Below are 25,224 nucleotides of genomic sequence, written 5' to 3'. Positions count from 1 at the left end.
TAATTTAATACATGTCGTTTTTTACGTGTAACAATTAAAGATTCAAACTCCCGTTTACTCGCTTAAGTCTGCTTTTAAAAAGCGTTTATTTAGTATTAGCTAGTATTAGTATTAGTATTAAGTCATGCCTAAAGATGTCAGTAATTGTTTTAGCAATAGATGACTCGTTTTTCCTGTTTATCACGTGCTACTCACTTTTTCTTCTCTGCAGAATTTGCATGCATTAGTAATGCATCGTAATCTAATTGAAAACGGGCTTGGTTATTTATTACTAAGAGGACAAGAGCAAAAAGAACTGTTTATTCTGTCCGTTTTTAAACCGTTTGACATTTCTTAAATCTGGCAAAACGGATACAGTGAGGTGTAAAAATTGATTAGGTACAACTTGGAGAACTAAGATTACAACGCACGTTTATTTCAACAGAGTAAAATTCTTTTCCATAGTTCCCGTTTAGCGTCATTCGTTTACGAACTGCACAGCCGAAAATGCTCAGCTCGTGAATGTTAATTAAGTCACGCAGACGCTACTTGGTAACTTTCCACCGGCGTCCACCGACGTAAGCTAGTTAACATGCATAGGCCAAGCCTCGCCATAGTACGATTCCGCGCACCGGACGGTGCTCTGGAGCCACGCCCCGTCCCCCGCCGCATGGACGTTTCAATCCAGCATCTCTGAGCACTGACCACAGGAAGGATTTGACCTCGCTGCACGGGAGGACGACACGCGCATCTGCTTGCAGTGAGTAAATCTTTATTCTTGACGAAACGAGTTGTGTGACGATAACGCGAGCAGAAGTAAATAATTATCAGCAACTGTTTGAGTGTAAACTAATTTGTTTCATATACGTAAGTGCTCCACATTTATTGCTTCTGCACGCCCTGCGTGATTATAAAGAATCGTTGAATGGTCTCATGGATTATTATTTGTTCGAAAGCGCTTTAGAATTTGGCATATTTATATTTCTGTAAAGTCAGGCATGGGAACAGATGCACGGACCACACCCCGGTCAATATTGACCATGTGTTCATATATACAGATGATATGATGCAGCAGCTAGTCTGTATCATAATACATTAATATTATGAATAAAATACAGATTCAGCAAGTGTGTAAATTTCTGCTTCTTGTTTTTTTTACTGGGTACAGACGTAGACTTATTAATCTTGACCATGGCAAACCGAGGACCCAGTTATGGACTGAGCCGTGAGGTGCAGGAAAAGATCGAGCAGAAGTATGACCCAGAGCTGGAGTCTCGACTGGTGGACTGGATTGTCGCTCAGTGCGGAGGAAATATAGAGAAACCACAGCCGGGGAAGCAAAACTTTCAAAACTGGCTAATGGATGGCACCGTGAGTAAATACCAGTTTGATAATATCACACCGACATGATTCCGTTCATCTTCTATCTATCCTCATCTCCCCATTCGTCCACATCTGCAGATCCTCTGTAGACTCATTAACAGTTTGTATCCGCGTGGTAAGGAGCCTATTAAGAAGATCCCGGAGACTCAGATGGCCTTTAAGCAGATGGAAAAGATCTCCCAGTTCCTGCAGGCAGCTGAAGCTTACGGAGTAATAACCACAGACATTTTTCAGACAGTGGACTTGTGGGAAGGTACAGTAAAATTTGCTTTTATAAGTTCTGGAACAGCGCTACACGGACTTCTCAATTAGCTTGGTGCTTGTAAAAGCCGACCGCTGTAGAAAATGAATATATAGGAGTTTGAATTATTTTCAGAGGTTGCTTTCAATTAGTCAGGCCCTGCATGCTATAGTGCATCATCTTAGAAAGCATTGCAAGTTGCGTTCTTGGTGTGTAGCCAAAGTCGCTTCAATGCTTGTCGGTTCCCTTGGTTAAAGGAAAAGACATGGCAGCCGTCCAGAGAACACTAATGGCCCTGGGTAGCGTAGCTCTCACAAAAGACGATGGACTTTACCGAGGTAACCGGGACTGGTTTCACAGGTGAGTAAGACAATTCCTGTGAAGATCACCAACAGACGTATTCATAGCGGGGCGTTAAGTCCTGTCTGGTTGGACTTGTGAATAGACTTGGTTGTGTTTCAGTGCTATGTGAACTCTTTTTTATCTGGTGTGACAGGAAATCTCAAGGCAACCGGCGGGAGTTTTCTGAGGAGCAGTTGCGGCAGGGTCAGAATCTGATTGGCTTACAGATGGGCAGTAACCGTGGGGCATCTCAGGCTGGCATGACTGGTTACGGCATGCATCGGCAGATTATGTAAAACTATACTAGTGCCCAGCAACACCCAGACGACCTTAAACCCTCTCACCCCAGCCTTCAGCAAACAGTGTTCTTTGATGGTGCATCTATTTGATGAAGAGGAGCAGTCTTAGTAACGTCAGAAACTGAAGCATAGAGGTTTTTAGATATTAGAGCATGCTAGGCATATCTATTTTAAATTTAGTTTGCTCAGCTTGTGATAAAAATCTATTTATTTATTTGTAAATGTATGCAAAGTGATTAGTTTTATCTAAGCAAGTCAAAACTGTGAGCAAAAAGTTTTGCCGATTTACCAAATAACATACAGTAACAGTATACTTGTTTACACAGTGTTTGAATGTACATTAAAGGACAAGCGTTTGCCCTTGCTAAACTGTATTCCACCTGTTGTTATTGTGATCACTTTTGCTGTTTTAATAGTAAAAGATGTCAATGCACATACTAACCAGAAGTACTGTATGCAGATTAATGATAGTCATAAATGTAGAAATATATTCATTTATGTTGTCCGTTGTTGTTGTTGTTGTGTGTAAACATTCCATGTCAGTTTCATAAGCTTGGTTTTGGTGACCATGTTCAATGTAAATGTTTAATAAATTGGTACCTTGATATGATTGGTTAACGTATAATATGTTTCTATTCAAATAAAATGGCAATAACGTGGCAAGTTAAGCCTAAAGAGTACTGTATAATATTTAAGTATACTTTTCTTATACTCGAGGTTTTAAATTGCTTATAAAGTCCTTTCCAGATTTTTGTAAAATGTTTTTCACCAATGAGCTGTCTTACGTGTCAAAATGAGACACGGATTCAAGTCTACATATAATAACTTAAGTGTTTAAGAAGTATTTAAATATATTTAATTTAGCAATGTGAAATCAATATTTTTACATTCCAAAGGCATTTCTCTTAGTGTACATTGAAGCTCTTTTATAGTTTCCCCTAAATGGCCGTAGAAACCTTTTAGCTCTAATTGAAACCTTTATGTTTAAGCAGAGAGGAAGGCAGACGCAACATATTTCAAAAGCTTAAGGCCAAATGGATTCATAAGGTCAAGCTTTGGGATGCGTCAAATTGCATTTGCAGTGTCACTGGAGTGGAAATTTAATCAAGATAGAGTAACTCCCATAAGGAGCTACACGGGACCATAAGCATTAAGCACTGAATTGCATGACGCTCTTGACTTTATGACTGTTCAGTAACATTTCTAAAGCAACCAAATCAATAACGGCAAATTAAAGCACAAGATGCTCGTCACATAACACCCCAAAGCCCTCAAAGAAGTGACAGACCGACTTTCACAAGGATTTGTTTAATATTAGCTTTACTCCACAAAACTGTGCTAATATGGATTGGGCAATAGCATGTTTCGGGTTAATTATTATCTAAGCTTAAATGCAAAAAGGAATTACAATAGAGGGCACAGGTGATGTGTAACGTATTTGGGTAAAATAAGTAATCTAAACAATGACTTTCTGACCAATGAAATGGCAGGTTTGCAGTGTGTCAAGTCTAAAAAACTCTTCAGGTGTTTGTGTACGTTACATTTCCTCAAAGACAAGGACTATTCTCGGACTCCAGCTGTTGAAGTGCTTGAGAAGACCATGCTCTTTCCCACACAGATTTGTATGCTTTTTTTCGTTGTGTTGGTCAATGCTGCAGAGCAAAGTGTTTCTGACAAAAACAGTGGCTGTGTGTACGGTCACCCCGGGATCCCTGGAGACCCCGGACACAATGGAATGCCAGGACGTGATGGCAGAGATGGGGCCAAAGGTGATAAAGGAGACAGAGGTAAGAATGCAAGTAACGTGTTTGACTCCAGTTAATCAGTCACATTTGATCTAAGTTATGAGGTCAGATAGGTGCACAAATTAAACAAAGCTTGGTTTGCAGATTAAAAAGAATTCTGAACTACCTGAATGCAACAGATGTTTTTCACCCTTTATGTGATTTAAAGGTGATATAGGAACGTGCGGCACATCTGGCAAAGATGGACCAAAAGGAGATAAAGGAGAACCTGGTAAATATTAATAATGTCTTTCTGTGTTTTTCAAAATCTCCCCAAAATACGAAGGCATTAAATTTGTATTTATTTTAGTGCTGTCAAACTATAGTTTTTGTTTACAAATTGTTTGTGTTTGTACTGTCTATATTTATTATGCATATATATATATATATATATATATATATATATATATATATATATGCAAAAACTATTTGGTATTAACCTGATGTATATACTGATGCGTGTGCGTGTGTATAGTTTCTAAATGCATGGATGTTATAGTAAATGTTTGAACTTTGTTTGGCTTTCAATTGGTTGGTTCTTTTTAGGTGTTTCTGGCGTAGCTGGTGCAAAGGGGAAGCGTGGAGACAATGGAGAAAGGGGTCCACCTGGTAAAATGGGGCCCCAGGGCTTCTCAGGGCCACTGGGTTTAAAAGGTCAGAAGGGAGAACTTGGTTTGCCAGGACCACAGGGCATCAAAGGGGACTTGGGTCCTATAGGCCCTGTAGGACCACCGGGAGACATTGGTTATAAGGGAGACAAGGGCATACAAGGTCCTTTGGGGCCTCCAGGGCGACCAGGACCAAAGGGTGAAGTCGGCCATCCAGGTATCAAAGGCAGCATTGGTGTTCGTGGTGAGAAAGGGTCAAAGGGGGACGTAGGAGAGCAAGGCCCAAAGGGAGACATGCCTGAGATACCAAAAAGTGCCTTCTCAGCCAAACTGAGTGAAAGCTCCAAATTACCCGCCGCTAACACTCCAGTTATCTTCGATAAAATCCTTTATAACAGTCAGGGACACTACGATCCTCAGAGCGGCCGCTTCACTTGTTCCATCAGGGGAGTGTATTATTTCACCTACCATATCACTGTGTTCTCTCGCAATGTAAAAGTGGTCCTGATGAAGAACGGTCAGCGAGTGATCTACACTATGGACAGCTATCAAGGTGGTGAGGACCAGGCCTCCGGAGGAGCAGTCATACAACTAGAAGCCGGAGACAAAGTGTGGTTGCAAGTGGCTGATAAACTGCTATTTAATGGGTTATATGCAGATGATGACGACGATACTGTTTTTTCTGGGTTTCTCCTCTTTGCGATCTAAAGACGTTGCTGTAAATAGGGATTTAGTGCAAAGCCATGCTTTGAAAGAAGACATTTTAAATTCACTAAATGGTGTCATCGTAATGTTCTGTTAAAATAGATGTCGTTGTTTTTGTTTCTTAAATTCATTTTGTGACAAGAATCATGTGTCTCTGTGTATTTTTGCTAACGCAAACTTCACAACATTCCCGTAGCTTAAGGTCCTCATGAAATAAAAGCTGAGATTGTTTTCCTTCAATATAGAGTGCTGCAGGCACAATGCTTTTTTTGGTAGGCCAAATCCCAAAAACAAGTTTGCATTTATGCTCTTATGGTTCAATCACCCTGAAATCAATTGGTTTTTAGTTAAATGCTTGAAATATGGTCTGTGCACACGCAAGCTCAAGATATCGTCACATTTTATTCTACAACATAGAAAGATGTAATACCTGTGATTTTTTATAGAGCTTTTCCTTATCTAGTAAAAGGTGGTTGCTAACACATGCTTAATTTGACAAAAAAAATATTAAATGTCCTCAACAGGTAAATTTATTTACTTCACAGCTTCATGCTTTCGTGCTATCAGGAACTGTTTTTCTTCAGGGAAAATGATTAAAGACAGAAGCTTAATGTTGGTGACAGTGTATCTGTGGTGTAGTTCATTTATATCTAAGATTAGCTTTTTACTTCTGGTGATAGTATTTAGACTTAAGGAGTTTTGAGAAGAGTATCATATAGTAGGGTTGGCTGGTTTAAGCTGAAAGTAGTTGATTTTTAGCAGGTCTTCCAGCCTGGCCAGGTAGGTTTTCTCAGCATAGAAGTCATTTACAGCCTAATAAACAGTGTGTTGTTCTATTAAAAAAACTGAATCATCCATTTTAATTGCATGGAGACTTTACCTTATACAAACAATATTATTAACTTATAAGGACATGGGTTTGATTTCCTAAGCGATCCATTTGAAAGAATCGTCCAAATGTTATGATTTACAGTTGAATACACCCTTTGGGGAAAATATTTGTTCTCATTCCACAATGTGTTAAAGAAATTAAGCATACCTAAAATAATCTTGGATGTACAATGGAGGCCACAAATTAACGGTGCCAAGTAAGAACAGGCAAACACCTCACACTGAGCTAAAAACACTCAGCTCATTTTAGCAACCGCAAAGCAACCCTCTGGCATCCACCCTTGAGAGTTCTGCACAGACAAGCAGCACTAACGTTTTCTGTAGTACTTATTTATATTTATCGGGCAGAGCTGAACAGAAAGGGCATAATATAGTCGTTTTAAGGGCTAAAACGTGTCTAGTGTTAGTCGAAGAATGTCTTGAGTAGAATGTTTTGTAAATGCTGGAGTACTGTGATATCAGCATATTTATATGGCAGTCGTAGGGTTTGTGATTTTGGCTGGCGTCCCGCGGGCAGACTGTACACCGCGTATCACAGCCGACTGGTTTCTCCGCCCCGAAGCAATCAGCGCAACAAGTGCACCGATGCTGTCCAATACCGTCGCGACGCCGCCTGGAGTCATGGCTCTCCGGCTGAGCGTTTCTAACGCACACAACCAACTTTAAACTTCTACCCAAAGCCGTTCTGACCCGCGGATTTGCTTCGTGGCCGGTTAAATTCGGTCATGTGCCGTTAAGTCGCCCGAGGGACTGCCTGAGCCACACATTTCACGGAAAGTTTTGGATAGATCTGTGACTGCGGGGCGTTCGTTCTTGTGAATGCACGCACGGGACGAAATATCGCCTGCCTGCTCACTTTGTACTTTCGCATTCACCATTAGGCAGTTTAACGATTTCCGCGAACTTAATATGCGTAATTCGCCGGACGTTGGACCGTCAGAGGAGTTAGTCGCGGCTGACGAGTCGATCGGAGCCGCACAAGTGTTGTGACACCGGGCCAAGACACCACTCGAGAAGTATGATAAAGGTAAGCGTCGGCGTGTAAGTTAACAAATAATGGTCGTTTATTTAGGGAGGCCATGTCGACTTTCCGTAATGTTGGAAATGAGAGTGCGCGTGTCAAATGAATTAATAACGTGCGTTCAAAAGTTTGGCAGCTCTTTATCATCTTGCCAGTTCCGTTGGGTTCAAAAGAAGCTGAAGGGAGGAGGAGGGGTATTGTGTGTACGTTACTATCCCGCTGGTTGCCATAGCGATGTGGGGGGGCGCAAGGAGCGCGCAAAGCTTGTAGGGAGATCCGAGGAGGGGGTTGGTTGGCTGTTTGGGGTGGCGAGGTGCGTCTTAAAGAGCTTTATGGAGAGACCGAGTTAATTAAGCTCACAAATAAACTACGGCTTTTTTTTCCCTTCCGTGGAAAAAACCCCAACTCCGTAATCTCCTTCGTTCATACCCGCAGCTCGCGCTTAAAGCTGAAATATTTGTCTCGATCTGTCCTGCTTGAAAGGTTTTCTTTGTGGTGGAACCAAGAGGGGATTTTTCAGCCATGTTTAAAAAAAAATAAACATTTCACTCGGTGTTTTATAAATATCTACTTCTCGACAAGGGATCCCAGGTCCACTAGGGGGCCAAAAAAAGGCTTAAGCCAGACTACGATGGTGTGCTGTTCTGAACGGGTTTAGCTGGTCTCGGGTTCTAGCCGAGCTGATGGGTCAGCTACTTAAAACCTCTCTAAAACCATTTATTGCAAATCAGCTTTAAGTTTTTACATTAGATTTGGCAGTAGCTTATCGGTGGTCACTATGTCACGTTGATGTCCACAATTCATGAAGTTAGTTAATACCGCTTTTGGTTGATTATTAAATGTAATATTTTGTTAGCAGAAACCACAGTGTGTGCTGTAAAATAAGTATAAATATTTTTATGTACCAGCCAAACTGACGTAAAATCTTATTTTAATATTTGTTCAGACTACGTTTTGTCATTTTCAAGGCCTATGAGTTCTTCTATTTATGTCTATTTCTATAATATTTACTGAAATTAAAACCTAAGCTATCAAATATTAGTTGTAATTGTAGTTTAATGATTAAAACTTATTATGCGGTAATCACTAACAACCGCAAAAGTCATGAAAAATCATAGATCAGAACGTGTGGGAACGTGCAATTTGTGAGACTTCAGGAATTACGAATATAATCGAGGTTAATTATGTTAATCGTTTGAAAACAAGCAGCTTTGTCATCATTACAGCCAAAGCACCTGAATTAAAGTATCTTAGCCTACATGGGGGCCTTCGAGCGTTGTGTTTGACCGTGGGGGTCCATGAAATCCACTGTGAGAAGCACTGCATTGAAGATTTTTGTCAGATAGATTACATTTAGGTTTGTAAGTGTCTCACTTGTCATTTTCCTATATTACCTAATGTCAGCCACGTGTTTGTCGAATGTAAGCCATGTGTTGCTGTTGACATAATAATTTATGACAGATAAATGAAACATGCCGGTAGAAGTAAAGTAATGTAATTCAAGGTAACAGCTGGTTAAAAGTACTTTGGCCAGCACTTTCGCTTCTCTAAACAATTGCCTCGCTTTAAAACGTCAACACTGGATTGCGCTGGAATGCACTCCTCCACACATAATGAGAGCGTTTGCGTTATCACAAGACACGCACAAGGAACTTTAATGCCTTACTGGGTGCCTCCTAATCTATGACTACCGTAAATTAACGCTAAATCTCACTTCCAATGATCTTACTAGCTCACAGATGCATCGATGTGTTAAGTGTTTAATGCTGTTTTTTCAGTAGAAAGCATCCGTTTGAAAGTGCTTATGCATATTATACCACAACTGATTCTTTGAATTCTATGCATGCACACAGCTTAGAGGGATAGTTCAAACGCACAGAAAAAATATGTGATTATTTATTCACCATTCAGTCATTTCAGATCTGTGCTGACTGTCTTCTGCAGAAAAAATTGAGAAATATTCTTACTGCTGTTTTTATTATTCAGTAGTGAATGACAACTGGCTCCAAAATGACAAAGAAAAACACCATAATATAAATGTGGTTCATATGACTTTTGTGCTATACAAGTTTTCTGAAATCCTACTTTTGTGTGAGAAACACTATTCTTTTGAGTCGGGTCTTTTTTATCATAGTTAGTACGGTTTACAAAACCTGACTGAATCGTTTACAAACCAGACTGATCCCATTCTCTAGTTCAGTTTATTGATTCAGCAGTCCATTCGCTATGGTTCACTGCTCACCAAAGGTGACGATTATCACTAAATAACTTCAAGTCTGTTTCTCACACAGAGCTATTGTGTGACTTGAGAAACCTGTAAAACAGTGGAAAAGTAATATGAACTGCTTTTATGATGCTTTTGCAACCTTTTTAGACTTAATGTTATGTCTGCATTCATTGTAATTGCATTGAAAAGAGTTACTACATTGCATTTATTTATATGGCGCTTTATACAATACAAATTTGTCCAAAGCAGCCTCACTTTAATAAACCAGAAAGTGTTAATAAAGAAAAATAATCAATTATAAAAGCTCTACAGAAGGACATGGTGTCATTATTTAACCCAGTTCAGTTCAAATTTATTCTCATTCAAAAGTGTCAGTAGAGTTAAATTGATAGTATTTTAATTTAAATACATTGAAAATATTAAAGTATTCAGGAATATAAAAATATTCACGTCATTATTATTAATGCAGATTTTTGACAAAGATTTGTGGAGGGAAAAAAACAGATGTGATGTGTATATAAATGATTTTGTACACTCTTTCTTTAAAGGGATAGTTTACCTGAAATAAATAAAAAAAAACAAATAAATATTGCTATTTACTCACCCTCAAGTTGTTTTAACGTTCTTTTGCTGAACACAAAAGTAGATACTAGTAGTAACCAAACAATTGACGGCAACCATTGACTTCCACAGAATTTTTTTTCTGTACTATGGAAGTCATCTGTTTGGTTACCAATATTCTTCAAAATATTATCTTTTGCACTTAACAGAAAAAAGAAACTCATACAAGTCAGGAAAAACTCGACTGTAAATAAACATTGACAATTTTAATTTTTTGGTGCACTGTGTTCTTCAAATGAAACTCATTCAAAACCTTTCTAGTTGCACATATATTGAAAGTTCTGACCATTCCTTAAAGCTTAGCACTGTTTTTTTTTTCTCCGTTGTATGTTTTCCACCAGTGGACTTGGAGTAGACAAATGCAGGTCACGAGACAGGTGAGATGAATGGGGTGTCAAATGTAGCATTACTTGACGCTTCCCATGCCTGAAGCAGGCAGGGCGTGTTTGCCTGCTAACTGTGCTTCTTGTTCTCACTGACAAAAAAGAGAACTGGGTCGTAATATAGTATGTCGTATCAGTAACCAAACAAAAATAATAAATCACGCCAAACTTAACAGGTTATAGCTTCAGTGAACACGTGGTTGTCTGTGATCGTGGTTGACAATATGCAGATATATTGATGGTAGTCCAGACTGATAAAAGCTTATAATCAGATTAGGACAGGGAGAGGGGTGCTGCACGTTATCATGTGGGTTTGAGCGAGTGCAATCTTGTCCGGGGGGGATGAAGAAAGCTAGCTTCCTTAAACATTTTTTTACTGTGAAACTCTGTGAAAGGATCATCATCAGGTAAGTCAAAAAAACTTTTCACTCTCACTCCAAGCAATGACTATAAACATAAGACAATGAACAAAGATATAAATAAAGCTGGAAGTCTGAATGGCAGAAGGGTGGTGTAGCCACCCGAAATGAGAGTTAAAATAAGTTAGTAGCAATTGCGGCTCTGGTAATTTTCCTACTACTATTTAAATAAAGCAAGCATTGACTTCATTCCATAGTGATGTGACAGCATGGCAAGACTTGCTTGTCTTGATGGGCAGATTAAGAAAACTGGTGTGGTTGGTTATTCTTAGGAATTTCCTTAGTCAGGAAGCATCATTTTGGGCTTGTGTGTTTTTATTTGTTGTACGATGTCACCTTCACAGCTGACACCTTCAGTTTAACAGTTCATTCAAAACATGAACATTTTCATAATATAGTTAAATCTAAAAGTCATTCTAAACCAGTATAATTTTTTCTGTCTGTGAAGCACAGAAGATATCTTTGTACCATTTACCAGGAAATGTTATTTTGGTTTTTTTTTTTTTTTAAACCTGTGTTTAAGAACTATGCTTTTTCGTTAAATGTTTTTGTTTTAAAGCTTCAGGTTCACTGTGATTGTTTGTTGGGCTTGTGATTGTATTTCATAAAAGTATCATTAATACTAAAAATATTAAACCAAAAAATAAGTATTAAACAAACTTTACTTCCTTATTTACTTTATTTTGCTCTTGTTTTATGGTAAGAAACTGTAGAGCCATTAAAACTTATCTTTTGTAGTCGTGCCTAAGCCGTATTGCATTCAAAAGTCATTTTGGTTAATCATGGAGCCCAATGTTTAATGCTTCTGTGAGTGTTCTTCCTCGTGTTAAAACTCTTACGCAAGTAGGTTTTTTTTTTCTGTCAGAAGTTGTGTTTATCAAGAAGTATAAATTCTTTCTCCTCCTCCGTCTGTAGCTGGAAAATAAGTAAAGTAGTTTTTGGCTGCTGTCTGTATGCATCATAAAGGCGTGCTTGGCTTTAAGAATGCCATGTCAGTGTTTAGTATGTGTGCATCGCTGCATATTAGTTGTAGGTGTGTTGGGGTGTATTAGAGGCTTCCATAGGCAGGCTCGTGTTTATGTTTGTCTGAGTACTTGTTTAGGGAGTTTAGTTCGAGCCTGATTCCACCAAGTAGCTGCACAGAGGTTGTTAATTATTTCTTACTCGGCAAGAGTGACGTTAAACAGGAGGAAGAGTAGGAGAGAAGTTCAGCTTTAAACACGGAGACGTTGGACATGTGAGTAGACGGAGGAGTGACTTGGAAGTTGGGTTAATTGCATTCTTTTAAAGCTCTTGTTAAACAAAAAGGTCTTCTTCCTCATGCCTCGATGGAGCTGAGTGTCTATGGGTAGCAGGGCTTGATGTGATAGAGATCAGAATTTAAGCTGAAAATTGAGCCAGAATCAACCAATGCTCACATAGCAAGTCATGAGGTCAAAAGGTACAGGAAGTTAATCGATATACAGTGGTCCCAAGAAGTGTTTGGACACTTAATCCACACTTAATATATGAATCTTTGCATTAGATAACAAAATAAAAATGATTAAATTAAGTCAAGTGGCATTTATTGTAAAAAAAAAAAGATGACAGAAATAATCAGTGCATGTTTAAAATGGTTTTAAATGTTAGAACAAATATTAAAAAAAAGATTAAAAAGTAATTCTGGAAAAATATTTAACATGATGAACTGTTAACTTGAAAGAAACACCCATTTAAATCACCTTAACACCAGCAGATTAAAAACCTAATTTGGTTAAAAATGAAATGAATGTGTTATTTATTAAAAAGGGGTATAGCTCATTGGAGATATTACATGACTTTACATAATGTGTGAATTTATTATTATATTAATGTCTATCATTTTTACATTTTGCTTAAGTGTCAAAGTATTTTTTTATGGCCACTGTGTATTACTTGTACATACTTGGTTGACTCAGAACAATGAAGTGGTTATAAACTATTTAATTTCAAAGGCCCAAATCTTTAATACAGCATGAAAAGGTCAAGAGACTCTCAGTGGGGTAAGAGGACTGGATCACATTTAATTTACACTGTAAATATATCATTTAATTTCCCTTAGCAATTGACACAATTTCTTTTGAATTACTTTCATTTAGTGGCTTTTATGAGCAAATATTGATATTCAAATTGACTTAGTTATGATTGTCATCTTTTCATTCTTAGTAAATGGGTTAAAGCAGTTCAACCTCCTAAAGTGGACCCCTCTCTCCTCATTCAGAATATAACTAGAAAGCTTGGGCAATTTATTGCATTAATCACAATGGATTAGAGGTTTTCATTGCTTAGTCATGCTCACAAAAGCCTTTCATCATAGCGAACATCGCACCAGGCAACAATATCCACACCCTGGTGTTAGAGGGGCCTCTCTTTCTTAGGAAAAAAGCATAGCTTAAATCGCTTACAGGAAATTTATAGCACTTTCTGTAACCTACTCAGGAGAAAAGCTTTCATGCTACTAACTGACACCCTCCAATTTGCCAGATAAAGGCATTATTCATCCATAGGAGGAACGTTGAAGCTTGATTTACACTTGGGTGGATAAGAGCACTTTGAATTGCTTCACCTGTGCTGAGTTTTAGTATTGCATAGGTCAAGTAATTAAACAGGTACTATAAGGATATAGTTGAAAGCTCTTTCATAATGTGACTTATCAAGGTTATGGTTATCACACTGGTTTTGTATTGTTTCATTAAAGTGTAAAGTTAAAATTGTCCAAAACAATGGGTCATTTATTGTCTCAGTCCACATCACATGATTTGTGTTCTTTGTTGCAAGACCTTATGCTGATTTGTCAGGTTGTTCATCAAGATTAAACATTCTTCAATCTGGTTCTGCAGGCACCTTCATCGGACCCACAGGGCTCCTCTCACAACAATGATCCACAGAGTGGCCCTTTCACAGAGGAGCAGCTGATGAATCCAAGTCTGAGCTCTGGTTGTACTTTTCACATGCAACCAGTCCTGTCCGAGCCTTGCTATGAAGAGAACCGGCTTAACAGAGTAAATTCTCAGGCCCAGACTGTTCCCGTGATTGCTGATGGCCAGGCCAAGCTGTATGCCTCCAGGGCTGTACGCCTGTTTTCCACCCAGACAAAATGTGAGGACAGCGCTCCGCTCAGAGGACCGCCTGTCACTCCACAGGCTTGGTCTGGATTGGCTAGTTTCCGTGTTATGGGTTCTTTCAAAAAACTGCGGACTTCTGTGCTCCAAGGAATCCAGAACCGGAGCAATGCGATGGCAGCAGGTCAGGAGAGAAATCCATCTTCGATGTTTGAGGATGGCAGTAGTTTCTTAGTAACCAAACGAGAGGTTGCAACCAATCAAATCCAGGAAACTGGCAAAGTGTCAAATGGGACAGCTCAAACTGGAAAGATGTCTTCAGTTTTGGATGAAGATGATTGTGAAGAGGAAGTGAGTGGGTTTCAGAGAAACTCTCACTTCTCTCAGAGTATCCGCAAGGCTTATGGAGCAGGACGTATTTCATTGCTCGACATAGTCAAGACAGAGAGTCCAACTGACAGTGAGCCTGACCCCAGCAGCACTGTGGAGTCTGTTGTACCTTGCAAGAACCTTGAAACTCAAGAAAGTGTCAAGGTTCTCAAAAGACTAAGCAAGAGTGCAGATAATCTCCATGTCTTCAAAGGTCATTTTAGACGCAAAGATGAGCCACAGAATCCAGAATGCACCAGTGCTATGATTCTTCAGAGGACCAACAGTTCTTCATCGGTTGACTTACAGGAACATGGTTCAGGTCGACGTCAAAGCCCCTTGAGGACACGTGGACATTTGCAAAAGCTTGTCGGTAGTTTAACCGACTTGTCTGTCAAGCGGAAAAACACTCCAGTCCCCGCCTCCAAAATACCTCTGTCACCTCTCAGTCAGCTACATGATGACTACTCTCGTAGAACCCCATGTGTACCAATGAGTGGGCGGCAGCGGAGGCCTTCACCCACACCCAGCACAGCCCAGCAGGCCAACACTTACCAACACACCCCAACTTTACACCCCGCACCTTCCTGCCCTGCCGTTTTTAGCTCCACTCTAGATGATTCTCTGGAGCCTCCCAGCAAAACTACAGCCCTAATAAGTGACTATGTTCGGGTGGCTGTGTCCTCAACGGATTTCCGTTCAGAACCTCCACTGGAAAAATACTGTGAACCTATGGAGTGCCATCAAAATGGAATAAATCATCACTACTCTTACATGCCCAAACAGTGCTCAACCCCCTCTCAAAAGCAGGCAGTCAATGGTGTTAACGTTAACTTGGAGGTAAGACAATCAGTACATCTTGTCAAGTTTAAATCTACACACAACATTTGCTGTGTAATGTCAGTTACCATAGGAAAAATAAAGGTTATCAATATACAACCGTACACAGCAAGTACATTTACATTCACAGTTGTAATCAAACTATAGTTATTTTTTGCATAATCATGCTTTGTCCAAGAAGACACAATGTGCAGCTGAATAATTGAATGATTAAATACACATTGTGTGTCAAATCGTTCAGGGTAATTGTAGTCATAGCTAGGTATATAGCTACAGTTGTTTGTTCAAACTAGTGCGATATCTGTCAGACAAAAGCATGACATTTTAGTAAAAACAAATGATTGCTTTACACTTAAATCCAACTCTTAAAGTGCATTTAAAATGTAAAAGTGTTTAGCATGCATGAAATTAGTGTGATCTTATTATTTATCGGCCTTGTCTGTGTAAAATGTTTTTTTCAATCATGTAAAATGGTAAAGATCTTCAAAGTTCATCTTTTTAGAATGGGTAGACTTACAACAAAAATATAGTTATATAACATTAAAGTACAATTATTTATTTATTCATTCATTCATTTGCGGTGGCTCTCAGCTTGTGGTTTCAAAGTCAGAAATTACTTGCATACAAAAAAAAAATGAAAAATTTCTAGTGTGCTGCTAAATTGTTTACATTTGCTTGGCAGGATTTCATAAGTAACTTGTTTTTTCTCGTCAAGACTATATTGATTAATTGTTGTTGTTTGAATGAGTCTGGCTGATAATAAGCAGCAAGACTGAGCAGGCACTTTTTTTTCAGACCATGTGAAATCTAAAAAAAAAAAAAGTACAAGAAAAAAGTTGTGTCAGATTGTACGTCATATCAGTGATTACCATAATGTCAAAGAGGACATGGTAGTACATGATAATCCACCTATTAATTGGAACAGTCTATTCAGTGGATGACCTTGGCATTAACCTAGGAAGTCATAATTTACAGTAGACTTTTGTTGAAGCATGAACTTTAATGCTTTGCGTCATATGTTCCTCACACGGGTGACCCTTGTATCTGAAAATGTAACCACAGCCTTGATCTGATATCATTTTTTTATAGGGCAAAATAATGTATTTCATGGCTCTGGTTTGATTGGTTGATCACTGTCTCTAACAAGACAGCTGTATTTTTTTATTGGATGAATGACATCTTATTTTGCAGTCGTTGTTCTGGAGTAGTACATTGCATCAATGTCACATGGGCTGCTCAGTTGTGAGGCACACAGCAGGTAAAGTTAATGATTAGCGGGATTGCTTAAACACAGCTTCTGGACCTGAGACTGGACACGTATCAGCAAGGACACTGTCTCCTCCCCAGAAGAACAACCCAAGGGCTGAAGTCCAGTAATCAAACCAAGAGCAAATGGACTCCAGTAGGTCAGGGAATGTAACAGAAAGAAGTAGACAAGCTGGAACGATCCCAGTCAAACTTTGTTTTGCTTGTCTATTTGCGTTTGCACATGTGTGCATGGAACTGTTTGTGTATATGTGTTGTGTTGTGTCTTTAACATGGTGCTCATATATTGTGTGCCTTTTCAGTGTCTATGGACTGAAGAGAGGGAGACTGATGATCTTGAGGTAAGATCTGTTCTTTATTTTTTACACAGTAGATTACAGACTGACATTGACATTTTGTACAGACAGACCTCCATTCAGTCAGCTTATTTCTTTTTTGTCAAATAGTACTGCTTTCTGTACTTTCTGAATTTATTCTGCCTCTATCACTTCATTTGTAAGAATTTCACTAATAAAAATCAATAATGATATGAACCACATTTGTTATTTTTCCACAAACATATGCCAGTGATTTCATAGCTTTAATTAAGTGTAATTTTATAAGGATATAATTTAAAGCATTTCTTTCTTGTCTTTTTTTTTTTTTTTTTTTTTTTTTTTTTTTTTGCAAACGTTAAAAATGTTAGTTAAAAACAAATAATAAAGTCCTATGCATGCAATAGATTAGTTTAGTTGTGAGAAAGATGATATTGTGTGGGAAAGTACACTTTTGAAGTGTTAATAATCCTTATTCTTGAACAATGATTGATGTTTAGCAATGTTTTTCTTCTGAAACCAGATTCCTTGTTTTGATATTTATCTAAAATGTTAATCATATACATTGTCTTATTTTATTTAATTAATGATTATTCATCACTAATAGTGAACTTTAATCACCCTAGGGTTTGCTGTAGTTTTTGCATTACGTGCTTACTGGGTTTTGACCACATTAATGTCTATGGAAAAATATTTCAAATATGTTAAATAATTTACCTGATGATGCAGGTCTTAAACTAACTGATGACATTTGACTTCTGACTCTGCCTTAGGCTTCATCAGACATCACGAAAGCATTTCTCAAAAGTGACGGGATCACCGCTGCTGCTTCACCCGTCACAAACACCTGTTCCTCAGGGTCTCCCCTGGTAACTCCAACAACACCAATCTCTCCACCCTTCGCCAGTGACTCTCCTGCTTCTGTTGTGCCCAGGAAAAGGGCAGGTCGCTCCAGACCCCGGCCAGTGTCTGACTATGGCCAGCTGGCCAGCTCAAAGTACTGCATCCCAGAGGAGGACAGGGAGTCCGAGACTATGGACTACACTTCCCAAAAGGACTACAATAGCAATGGCAGCTACACCGAGAGCCACAGACCAGAGAATGTGTGCACTCAAACAGAGAGCAGAAAGAGACGTCCCATCTCTGTTATTGGAGGAGTGGATCTGTATTCTTCCCCAGCTGCTGAGCAGAAAGACGACACTGAAAGCTTGCCTTCTGTAAGGCCATTTCTTTCTTCTAAACTTGGTTTTGTTGTTAAATTTCGGCACCATTAGCTTAAGAATCACAATAGCCATCAAAGTAGTTGGGACAATTTTTGTGTGGGGTTCAAAAGTCACTAAGCACCAAATCAATAATGCATTATCCGTGATACAAGTTTACGCATTTGTTCTGCCCACTGTTCTGATAAGCCTTGTGAAATTTGCTTACATTGGCATTTATTGTGAAAATAGATGCTTTCTTATCAATATAAGTTTTAAGAAATATAAGTACTAGTCTAGCTATATATACAATGTAGTTGGTGTATTTTGTACAGTGTTTTGCCAGATGAAAATAATTTGCAGTTACTGTTTGGTCATCTAAACACTAATATGGTCTAATTAGGTCTCTCCCTTGGGGTGTAGCATTATGGGTTTATAATGTCATAGTTCAGGTGGCTTGAAAGAACTTTTTAAACCCTGAATGTTACTCATTTTGTTCCTAAACATCTACGTGATCCATGTGTTATTTTGAAGAAATGCTGCTTCAGACAGTCATTATCTTGATGCCTAATTTTACTAAAATGTAGGATGGTGAATCTAACGAAACGTTATGAGAATATGAAGCCTGTTTAGGATTTTAATAGTGGTCTTGAACAGGGAGTTGAATTGTTTGATGTTAAGTAATACAAATAATGGTAATAAAATGAATTATTTTGTTATTGTATATGATATAATTTTTTTCATAACTTATGTGGAAATGTGATTTAAAAAAATAATGTCACAAAAAGCTTACGAAAAAAAATCAGAAAAAGAAAAATACGATAGGCTTCCTTTTCAATGCAAAATATAATTTCTTTTTTTAATTGCTGGCAAATATAATCTACACATTTCTTTCTAAGATTCAGCAAGAAATTCAATGTTATGGTTGTAATGTTACGTACTTGGCCGAGCGGATGAGCTGAAATTGCTGTGTTATCTAATCATAGGTCATTGTCCTGCTCTGTACAGTCATTGAACTCTGAACATAAGGCCTGCTGGACAGTGGGCTCCTTTTAAGGCAGCCCATTAAAGTCTAATCTGCCATGCTTTGTTTCAGCCGGTATCCCGTCCTCCGGTGCCCTCTCATAGAGTGCCTCCATACCGGGCCGTATCTGCCCGCCTGAGACCTTGCGTCTTCTCCCAAAGCACACCTATCGGTCTGGATAGGATGGGGAGGCGCAAAGGACGTGTGCTCAGCGGTGAGTCTGTTTTTGTTAATATGCTACAATGTGTGCACTTGACACACAAACATGAGAGCCTCAATGGTGAGATTTTGATAGAGAGGGAATATTGCATTTTTTATGGGCTAATTCCAAACTTCATTAATGTGATCGTATTATAGATGGCAGCTCTGATGCAATGCTTGATGACAGTGTGAGTGAGGACGACGGCAGCTTTGAAGAACTGACTGAAGGAACACCATATCTACAACCAGAAGTTGATCTTTTCACGCTCAATCAGGTTCATTTAAAAGAAAATATATATATATTTTTTAATATTATTATAATAATGATTAATATATTATTTAGTAATAATTAATTGTATTATTATTAATTTATTATTAGTAGTAAAATGTATTTAATCATTTACACAATTTATAAATACAGTTTAAGATTAATAATTATAAGTAGATTGTATAAGTACAAATATATAATATATAATTTATTTAAATGCATAACATTTTGTATTTTCTTTTTTGAAGACTGACTGTTTAGAATTTTTTATTGCGTTCCTTTTTTTAGATATGATTGGAATTCAGTGTGCACATTAATAAAAACATTTAAGAAATATAATATTCATTTTCTAAGCCTCTACAGGTTAAAACTCTTTTACAGTAATAATAATTACTTTGTGCACATTAAATCTATTTTTAGTGCTTTTGCACATTTAAAATAATTTTTTACTGTTGTTTGCGCTTATGGGCTGTGCTATACAGTACAGGTCATATTTAATCGTTTATCTTATCTGTTCAATCATGTGTTTATGTGGAGTCGTTCTAGTGTTTGCAATGTGTGGGATCGTCACACTTCGTGTGCATGTTGTCATTCCGTACTGTTCTTATCATGCCTGACCTTTAGCCTCGATGTATTTGGCCTGGCTCTAATCTCTCTCTTTCTCCAGTACATACAGTCGGGGCATGCAGTGTATGCAGAGGCTCTCTGGGACCATGTCACAATGGAAGAGCAGGAGCTGGCCTTCAAAGCCGGAGATGTCATACGTGTTCTGGATGTTCGGGAGCAGGACTGGTGGTGGGGAGCGGTGGGAGACCGGGAGGCCTGGTTTCCCTCCAGCTTTGTGCGAGTGAGTTGCGCTTTGACCCTCTCGGAGTAATGAATTTGAAACAAAAGCCACACAGCTTGAAAGTAACACTTGAACATAGTAACACATCCTGTGCGGTTGCATCGGGTGACCCAAGAGGGAATGCGTGATGTGTCACCAAGGTTGCACGTGTTGATTGACCGGTTTGGAAGAAATGCAATGGAATGATGCTTTTTATTGTTTTTAGTTGTACATTAATGCATCCCATTGTAAAGCTACGGCTCCAAAAAGATGAGTCAATCCGACACAAAAGAGGTGATTTCATCAAGACTTCCTGTAGAAGTGGATTATCCGGTCTCAATCAAATGATTGTTGTCTTAAAATTGTGCCCAATCACGGTTCCCTTCAGGTTTATCCTCTGGAATTAATACAATGATATGTTGTTGTCAAGGTGCGGGTGAATCAGGAGGATTCAAGCAGTGATAGTGTGGAAATCACGCCGGATGCAGAGGAATCCCTCCCAACAGATGCCCACAAACAAAACCCAGAGCACAGACAGCAGATGAGAGCCAATGTGGTGAAAGAGATCATGGACACAGAGCGCGTTTACATCAAACACCTCAAAGACATCTGTGAGGTGAGCCTCCATCCCAGCCGCTTCACGTTTGGTTTAGTTGATTCTGTTTGTTTCGTGGTCCGTGTACGTTTTTCTATTATAAAAGAACCGTTATCTTTAATTTAGCCTGCATGGTAATCAATCTCCTATGCCTAGCATTTTAAATATGAGATCAAGATTAAAACACATTTGCCTTCTTTTAAGTTAACATTATCTCTTTAGTAGTGCTCCGAGTAGTGATCTTTATCTCCACCCATCTTTTTCCTGTTACAAATGTTTTCTATCTGAAATACTTGCTGGGTTTTTTTTTTGTTTGTTTTTTAATCATTAATCGTGATTTTTACTTAATATCCTAATGATTTTTCTTTTTGCCATAAAATATAATAGTATAATATAAAAGATCCCAATATACCCAAAACAGCAGTATGCTAAATGGGAGTGTGGTCGTGGGTCTTCACCGCTTTGCATTTTTATTTATGCAAGTAGAAATAGTTTAAACCAGGTTTGTTTGAAAAGCATCTTAACATTCAGAAATATTATCAAAACAAAAGTTAAGAGTTTCTTAATCATGTTGTGTTTATCTAACGGTCTCATTGATGACCTCTGCTGGTCAATTTTTCAGTGAAGGAAAACTTTCCAAAGCAATGCAAAAATATCAGAATTAAGAAATGCTAAATTTGTTGTTTCAATCCAAGATGATTTGCTGTTGTAGGGGTATATCCGTCAGTGTAAGAAGCACCCTGCCATGTTTACTGATGCACAGCTAAAGACAATCTTCAGCAACATTGAAGACATCTACAGGTTCCAGAGAACATTTCTCAAGGACCTTGAAAAGAAATACAACCCCGAAAACCCTCATCTGAGTGAGATTGGCTCCTGCTTCCTGCAACAGGTACCTTTACACATACAAGAACCAATGAAATGAATGTTTTCCTCACAAATTGCTCATATACTTTTTCTCCCTCTCAGGAGGAAGGTTTCTCCATATACTCTGAATACTGTAACACACATCCAGTGGCGTGTGCTGAATTACAACGGTTGATGAAACAAGGCAGATATAAACACTTTTTCGAGGCCTGTCGTCTCTTACAGCAGATGATCGACATCTCCATCGCAGGCTTCCTACTCACACCTGTACAGAAGATTTGTAAATACCCTCTTCAGCTGGGAGAGCTTTTGAAATACACACCCAAAGTCCACAGGTAGCTTATTTGCTTACGTACTGTACACTACCAATCAAAAGTATAGAGTACGTACTGTACACTACCAATCAAAAGTATAGAGTATACAATTCTGTCTTTTTTCTGCATGTAGAATTAGCTGCCTTTTGTCAAATTTTGTTCTGACTTTGGCTGGCAGTCACATTCAAGCGTCACTACATTGCATCAATTAGGGCTTTTGGTCAAAGTGTTGAGAAATGCTGATATCTTTACATATGCTTTTCTTTTAGACATAATCTATTACTCTCCTGTTCAAATATGTACACAACAAACCCAGAGAAACATTTGTACAACTGAATTATGAAGCTAATAAATTAACAATTACGATTATATATCATTTATATGTGATTTCCATGAGAAATGCCAGTAAGGTTTAGCAATTACCTTTTGAACCTATAACACATTAAAGTAATATTTTAATACAACTGGCAGTAAAAACAGCAAGTAAAATAAGTTTTCTCTTATGGCAAATCTGAATTTTAAGCAGCCATTACTCCAGTCTTGAGTGACATTATCATGGTTTGGGGCTTGAGAAACATTTCTTATTATTAATATTGAAAAAAGTTGTGCTTCTTAATATTTTTGTGGAAACCATGATATTTTTCAGGATTCTTTACTGAATAGAAAGTGCAGAAAAACAATTATTTCTAACAGAAATCTTTTGTAACATGTTTTTGTTACTATTGATTAATCTAGTACTAGTATAGTTAAAAATATATACTCACCCAAAATTGGTGTTTGTGTGTGTATGTATGTATGCATGCATGTATATGTTTGTTTGTTATCAAAAAGATCATATAATGTTTTTCTCCTCAGTGATTACACAGGGGTGTGTGCTGCACATAAAGCGATGAAGAATGTGGCGAGTCTGATAAACGAAAGGAAAAGACGACTCGAGAGCATCGACACCATTGCTCACTGGCAGGTGGCCATCCTTCACTGGGCGGTCAGTCCTATTTACATTGTTTTCAGCATTAAACATACGTTTTTTTTTTATAATTCGGGTAGCATCCACACCCTCTCTGAATCTTTTCATATAAAGAAATTTGATTATTTCACAGACATGTGCATGTCTAATTGTCTGAAGACATTAAAAATATTTCCTTTTAGGGTGAAGATGTGTTAACTCGAAGCTCCGAACTCATCCACTCCGGCGAGTTGACGCGGACTGTGCGGCCCGGCAAGACTCAGCAACGCAGCTTCTTCCTGTTTGACCACCAGCTGGTTTTCTGTAAGAAAGATGTCCTGCGGAGAGACCTGCTACACTACCGCGGCCGTATGGACACTGACCTACTGGAGCCAGTCGACCTCCCTGATGGACGGCATGCTGAGCTGGGCCTCTTGAAGAACGCCTTTCTCCTGCGACACGCAGAGAACCTCAATGCGCTGTGCGTGCTGTGCTGCAAAAAGAGCCAGGACAAGCAGCGATGGCTGCAGGCGTTTGCTCGAGAGCGCAGACGGGTACAGGAAGACCAAGAGATGGGTGAGTCTCACAGCTGAAAGAATACGTGTTCGCTTCTGGTATGAAATGCCATGAATTCCAAGAATCACATTTGTTATTTTCTTGGCTTTTTCAGGGATGGAGATTACTGAGGCCCAGAGGAAGCAAGCAGTTCACAACGCCAGGAAAACTAAACAAGGAAATATGAAGAGTATGTATCTTTGTTGTCTTGTTGGAACTGAAGGGTCAAAGCAGAGTTGTTATAGATTTGAATTGAAATTTTTAACGTTGTTTATTTCAATTATTATCATTCATGTTATTTTCATTTTATTTCACTTCTGAAGCATCTTTTAGTTTTATTTTATTTTCTAGTTTAAATTTTGGTTTTTGGTTTATTATAAAATTTTGATTTATCTAAAGACAATTTCATGTTCAACACAGATTAGCTGTACCGTATTTCAAAAACTGCAAATTAATTTTTGGACGATTTTAGTTTAGTCAGTTTTAATTACGTTTGAGTTTTTCAATAAGTTTTGTTTTTTATTTTTATTTTTTTTTAAATATAACCAAAGTGGTATTTTCTTTTTCTTTTTTTTGTATTTTTATTTGAACTTGTCATTTATTATTGGTTTTTCTTTTCTTTTTTTTCTTTCTTTTTTTTTTTTAATATTGAGGGTGTTCCAAGAAAAGAAGCTAATATATTAGAAACTTTTTTTTTTAATGTTAATGTTCGATGCTACATTAAGATTAGAAAGCTGTTAAATGTAATTGATTTCTAAAGGCATTTTCATCTGTAATACACGCAGGTCGTACAGGTTTTATAACGAACCATATATGAAAAACCAAATTTGTAAACATTTAAATTTTATTTCAGTTTTTTGTCACAATTTATTGGTGACAATCTTGTTCATGGCCCCAGGCAGCTGTCAACGCTATATGTATACTTTGGAAATGAAATGATTTATAAAAACTCTCTGCTTTTGCAGAAATAAATTATTCTGATCATCCTGCGCCTCCTCACCATCAGCCGCTCCATCCTCTCCATCAGCGACATGTGACTGTGCCAACCAGCATCCCCCAGCAACAGGTCTTCTCTTTAGCGGAGCCAAAGAAGAAACCAACCCACCTGCTGTACTCACTTGCACGCAGTGCCCTCTTCAGGAAATGACAATAAGAGACACTTCGTTTATTGTTTTTACATTGGCTGACCAGATCCACAAATAATGAAATATTACCCGACTACTACCTGTTTTTATGTCATATTTAAATGAATACACATGAATACGTATATTTATATACATACGTGTGTACAAATGACACATGTGCCTCAGTATAAAGACTCATTATTTAGCCTTAAGTCAGTGTGTTAGTGCGGAAAGTGTTAGTTATTTTATCTTTGTCATGTCATTTTACTGATATGGTCAAAAAGCTGCTTCCCATTGGGTTCGTCCCATCCGTCACCTCACCTAAATGTGTGTCTTTTATGACAAAGAGTTGTATTCTGCTTTTTAGCTTCGTGTCTATATACTTTTATTGCTTTACCTGAGGCTGGAGCCTTCTGAAGTGTAAAGACAGAAAACACTAACATCTATCATTCTGTAAATAAACGTGAACCAAATTTACAAGTGCCTGCAAGTGCTGAAATGCATCACGCGTTGATTTTTAAGTAATATATAAG

At 38.2% G+C, this 25,224-nt stretch overlaps 3 protein-coding genes across 4 annotated transcripts; all 3 read left to right on the top strand.

The window, feature by feature from the left end:
• The first annotated feature begins 189 nt into the window (after positions 1-189).
• tagln3b (transgelin 3b) lies at positions 190-2,849 on the top strand. The gene is made up of 5 exons (XM_043226056.1): positions 190-739; positions 1,148-1,350; positions 1,441-1,615; positions 1,861-1,963; positions 2,100-2,849. Exons 2-5 carry the CDS (start codon positions 1,171-1,173, stop codon positions 2,239-2,241), a joined length of 600 nt encoding a protein of 199 aa, XP_043081991.1. The 5' UTR covers positions 190-739; positions 1,148-1,170; the 3' UTR covers positions 2,242-2,849.
• An 897-nt stretch (positions 2,850-3,746) lies between these two features.
• c1qtnf9 (C1q and TNF related 9) lies at positions 3,747-5,485 on the top strand. Its single transcript, XM_043225875.1, has 3 exons — positions 3,747-4,031; positions 4,198-4,260; positions 4,575-5,485. The coding sequence occupies exons 1-3, from the start codon at positions 3,845-3,847 to the stop codon at positions 5,342-5,344; spliced, it is 1,020 nt and encodes a 339-aa protein (XP_043081810.1). The 5' UTR covers positions 3,747-3,844; the 3' UTR covers positions 5,345-5,485.
• Positions 5,486-6,807: 1,322 nt separating this feature from the next.
• Positions 6,808-25,168, top strand: spata13 (spermatogenesis associated 13). Of its 2 annotated transcripts, XM_043226396.1 has the most exons (14): positions 6,808-7,259; positions 13,762-15,192; positions 16,761-16,799; positions 17,546-17,989; positions 19,068-19,209; positions 19,353-19,471; positions 20,132-20,311; positions 20,721-20,906; positions 21,598-21,777; positions 21,855-22,087; positions 22,922-23,051; positions 23,216-23,588; positions 23,683-23,757; positions 24,533-25,168. In XM_043226396.1, exons 1-14 carry the CDS (start codon positions 7,251-7,253, stop codon positions 24,712-24,714), a joined length of 3,723 nt encoding a protein of 1,240 aa, XP_043082331.1. In that variant the 5' UTR covers positions 6,808-7,250; the 3' UTR covers positions 24,715-25,168. The 2 variants fall into 2 exon arrangements, with proteins under 2 accessions (XP_043082331.1, XP_043082332.1); XM_043226397.1 differs by lacking the exons at positions 6,808-7,259; positions 13,762-15,192 and adding an exon at positions 16,482-16,594.
• Positions 25,169-25,224: the final 56 nt, after the last annotated feature.

This window comes from Puntigrus tetrazona, chromosome 24, assembly GCF_018831695.1.
Source record: "Puntigrus tetrazona isolate hp1 chromosome 24, ASM1883169v1, whole genome shotgun sequence".
NCBI lineage: Eukaryota > Metazoa > Chordata > Actinopteri > Cypriniformes > Cyprinidae > Puntigrus > Puntigrus tetrazona.
The sequence above is the reverse complement of the archived record's forward strand: the minus strand, read 5'-3'. Positions and strand labels throughout refer to the sequence as shown.